Source organism: Glycine soja, chromosome 9, assembly GCF_004193775.1.
Source record: "Glycine soja cultivar W05 chromosome 9, ASM419377v2, whole genome shotgun sequence".
NCBI classification, from domain to species: Eukaryota; Viridiplantae; Streptophyta; class Magnoliopsida; order Fabales; family Fabaceae; genus Glycine; species Glycine soja.
Genome location: NC_041010.1, coordinates 4,756,498 through 4,760,959, shown reverse-complemented (window position 1 = coordinate 4,760,959; position 4,462 = coordinate 4,756,498). Strand labels below are relative to the sequence as shown.

Below are 4,462 nucleotides of genomic sequence, written 5' to 3'. Positions count from 1 at the left end.
GGTTTGAAATTTAAATATAAACCACACACATGAGTCACATTTATAATGGTATTTGAATATATAAAATAAAGAAGATAAAATAATTTAATAAGGAGATAATATTAGGAAAAGAAAAAAAAATTGTCATATTGAAAATAATGTTATTCCATTCATTCAAATATGGAAATAAAAAATAAAAATTATGACATGACAATTTTATTAAAGAAAAAAATATGTAAAATAAACTTATTGTCATGTTGGAAAAAATATGTTAAAGTAATACAATGTTATGGTCACTAAGAAACTTTAAAAAAATAATCAAAACATGTCTATTTTTTGTTTTCAGTACATCTGGTTTTTTTAGAAGAAAAATTGATGAAAAACCATTTTGAAAGTGAGGTAAAATTAATTTATCCAAATTTTGGTCAAATTTGCTTTGTTATTAAAATTTAATTTGTAATTTAAATGTTAAAATTTATAACTATTCTGAAATTATATATTTTAACCATATATATACGTACAGTAAAGAATAAAAAAAATTGGTTTTGGGCCTTTTAGAAACATGCCTAAGTATCCCTGTTCGGGCTTTTTTTAAAATTATGTGGGAGCCGCTTGAGACTGTCCAGGGCCGCTATTTGGCATGTTTGCATGTCAAGGAATCCAAAAAAAATAAAAGCAGCGCCCCGTTCCATCGAATCACACCTCAAACCGAGGCACCAAAAATTAAAAAAAAAGTTGGTTTTCGGCCTATTAGAAACATATAACTAGCATTTAGTTCAACACAAATATAACAATTTGATACACTAACACTTGTTTACGGAACAATTCATTAATTACATGAACATAAATCCAATGTAAATATAGATACATAAATATTACAAGTTCAGTGTCCGCTTAGGTCTACATGCATTGTATTAATTGTCATTAGGCTTAAGTATTGTTGCATTCTACCTACATATGCAGTTGACCATTGTTTTGCCTCTGGGTACGCATTGCTTGACCACAACAACGCCATAGGCGGTAAGGGACAACAATCTTTCAGATAAACCTGTTGTAAGTGAAATTACAATAATAACTTAAACAAACAAACCAACTCATTCAATAATTGAAATTATTTGAGTAAACAAATTTTCAATGGACCTGAACAAAATGACTGTCAAACACATGACCGACGCATATCATGCGGTGCGCAGCAGAATCGGCCGGTGGTCGACTTCTGAGAGGAAAAAATGTGAAGCTCTATTGTCGTGACAACGATACATGGATTACATTATATCTTGACGCAATTACATATCTCATATCCGTTATATCCATCCATTTGTCCATACTAACCTAAATCACAAAACAAATACGCGTGTCACTCATGTAAACATTATTTATATAAATAAAAAGCATAAAACACATACCTTGGATAACCCTTCCACGTGTAGGGACAACCTCAGCTGTTCATATCTCTCCGTGCCACCAAAGATCTTTATGTAGTCTTGCGACCATTTGCCAAATTCTTTAATCAATTTGTTACGCATCATGGCCCAACACTCTTCTCTCATACCTAACAAAGCGGAAACTGACCGATATCCACAATTACCATCCGCTTTCACATCAACAACATCCTCAATGAAACCATGCATAAATGGCGGAAATTGATCCAACATGGGGATCATCCTTGCTGGCTTCAGTGGTTCAAAAGATGATGCACTGGGTCTGACTGAGGTGTTGCTGTTTTGAACCGAATGATAAGCATCAACATACTCCCAATAAGATGGATCACGCTTTGTCGATCTTTTGCTTCTTTTCATTACCTTTTTTGGGGCACCTTTCGTCTTAACCTTTGTTGGAGGAGGGCACATAGAGGTCTCATCGGGAAATGCGAATTCTCGGAGTTTACTCTTGAAAGTAACTTTCCCGCAAACATCAAGTTCATTGAATCTTTTATGCATTCTATCAATCTCTTCCTTGATGCTCACTTCGGCCTCACATAGCCCCTGGTCTGAAAAATTAAGTCTTCTCCAGTACATATGGACTACATCCAGTGGGATGCTGCCACCATCATACCTTTGTAGCTCGCATGCACAAGGAAGACCTAGCGTGGTTCTCAAGACACACCCACAAGAAGACAGATTATCTTTCAAATGACGTACGTGCTAAAACTCAACCGAAATTTCATTTAAAGTGTACCTTGACACCATTCCCAGAAGTCTCTTGTATAAGGTTTTCTTAAAAACATGACCAACGACATGCGCACTTGTTTCGAATGATGCTCTAATTTCAGTGTGCTGTAATGTCATCATGTTGTTTATTGCATCCCAAACACTACAAAGGTCTCCAACGCTATTCTGTAATACCCTTTTCAAAGACCAATGAGCAGATTCAACCCTACATTTAAAACACACAACAGAGAAGACAAATTAATAACAATAATGTTCCAAACAATCATTAAAAGAAACTTGACTAAAATAATAAAACATTTAAATACCTATTTGTTGTTGTGTTGCCTAGGTGCATCACCTTATTCGTCCAGGCCAAGATAAATTTCTGTTTGTGTGGGACAATCCATGTCTCACATACGTAGTCAACGAACATTGGCCACGGGGAACACGCTACTTGAAACCTTTGAAGGTGCTCAGGGAACTCCTGTTCCGAAAGACAATCTACCAGGTTACCCCAGCTATCCATTACGTAGTCCCAGGCATTCTTCTGACCAATTAGTGATTTGCACTTTGCCTTCACATTCTTGTCTATGTGAAACCTGCACAACAATTCGTACACTCCGGAAACACAACTTTCACAGCATTCATCAGAGCTAGGTCTCTGTCTGTGACAATAACAACATGAAGGCGATCATTTCTTAAAAAAAGGCCTTGAAACCGTTCCAATGCCCATACAAGATTGTTCACGCGCTCACCCTCCAGATATGCAAACCCAGCAGAGAAAGTCATCCCGGTTGGTGTCACCCCCACAATGTCAAGCAATGGGAGCCTGTACCTATTTGTTTTGTAGGTACTGTCTATCAAAAAAACAAGATGACATGCGTTACATAACTTAACTGCATCTGGGTGACACCAAAACAAATCACGCACCACATCTTCATCCTTCAATCTATGCCAATGAATGTATTGGTCACGTTCAAGGAGTCTCATTAGGTGCTGCATTTCAGTGTCATCTCCTCTGATTGAAGAACGATATGCACTTCTTGCATTGTAGATTTGTTTGATTGTGGTGCAACTGCTGTTGTTGTGCTCCTTCAAAGTTAGTAGGATGTTTCTTGGTTTCACATTCGACTTCGTCATATCAGCAACGATATTCTTCTCATCATCTGTCAATCTCCCAGCATATGGATGTCCAACTAAGGTCTTCGCCAATTCATGGTTGTGAATCCCACATATCAGCTTCACCGCCCAACCTTCACCTCCATGCACTGGTTTTCCATGAATCTTAAAGGGACAACCACATTTTCTAGTGCCTGTGTCTCTTCTAACAAATTCTTTCTTTCTACACTTGTACTTACCGCTCCTTTCACACCCAATTAACACAAATGAAGTTCTTCCTCTGCTACCAGTATATGTATCAGACCTCATAATTACTGCAACAAAACCATTTTCATGGGCAACCATTCGAACCCACTTCAAAACATCTTCTCGGGTTGCAAAGACCTAGGACACAACCACGACATATTAATTTTTACACAAATCATACATTACACCAAACAATTAAAACTGATCGACATGATTACCTGAGAAGTATTAAAAGCATCTGAACAATCAACATGTGCTTCATTCACACCACAATCTTCTTCATCTTGAAAATCTATATCAACTTCTTCGGACATCGCACTGTAATATGCCCATTGATCTTCGTCCATCTTAATTCAAACTATAACTATCACCTGATTCAACATTCAATTAAATAATTTGAACAATACAGCAAGGCTCAAGCTGGAGGAATCACCGAGGGAATCAATACAACAAAGAGCAACAAAGTCAGCCTGCCCAGAATCTCAACCAAGGGGTGGATATTCACGAGAAAACCAACAAGCTCAGGGAGACATTGAACCAATTCATACAGTTTTCAATGTCAAATTACCGCAGCACAGACGCCTCGATCAAAAACTTGGAAATGCAGGTAGGACAATTGGCCAAACAAATGGCTGAAAGACCCTCTAGTAGCTTTGGAGCCAACATGGAAAAGAACCCCAAGGAAGAGTGCAAGGTCGTGTTGACCAGAAGCCAGAAGAGAGCACAAGGAGAGGCAGAAGCAGAAAAAAACCAGCCTGAGGAAGGAAGGACAGACAAAGATGAAGAGAGAAAAGAAGAAGAAAGAAAAAAGAAGGAAGAAAGAGAAAGAAATGAAGAGAAAGCACAACAATGAGAGAAGTACTCACAAGTAGAAATTCAACAAGAAATCATTCTCCAAGTCAATACCCCTCCTCATCAACTTATTGTCAAGGAAGAAAGACATGGAGAACATGAGAAAGCCTTAAATG

The 4,462-nt window shown here is 37.6% G+C and overlaps 1 protein-coding gene across 1 annotated transcript; it reads right to left on the bottom strand.

Annotated features, from left to right (window-relative positions):
- Window positions 1-1,218: 1,218 nt before the first annotated feature.
- Window positions 1,219-3,841, bottom strand: LOC114367761. Its single transcript, XM_028324954.1, has 8 exons — window positions 3,713-3,841; window positions 3,564-3,632; window positions 3,206-3,413; window positions 2,848-2,986; window positions 2,591-2,728; window positions 2,158-2,355; window positions 1,386-2,073; window positions 1,219-1,311 (listed from the first exon to the last, which is right to left on the bottom strand). The coding sequence occupies exons 1-8, from the start codon at window positions 3,839-3,841 to the stop codon at window positions 1,219-1,221; spliced, it is 1,662 nt and encodes a 553-aa protein (XP_028180755.1).
- Window positions 3,842-4,462: the final 621 nt, after the last annotated feature.

Excerpts from the sequence above, each read along its gene's own strand:
- LOC114367761 (XM_028324954.1), bottom strand. The coding sequence starts at position 3,841 with ATGGACGAAGATCAATGGGCATATTACAGTGCGATGTCCGAAGAAGTT. Across the intron at positions 2,987-3,205 it reads GAAGGAGCACAACAACAGCA|ACAGTACCTACAAAACAAAT; the intron begins GTTGCACCACAA and ends TTTTTTTGATAG. Across the intron at positions 1,312-1,385 it reads ACGTGGAAGGGTTATCCAAG|GTTAGTATGGACAAATGGAT; the intron begins GTATGTGTTTTA and ends TTTGTGATTTAG.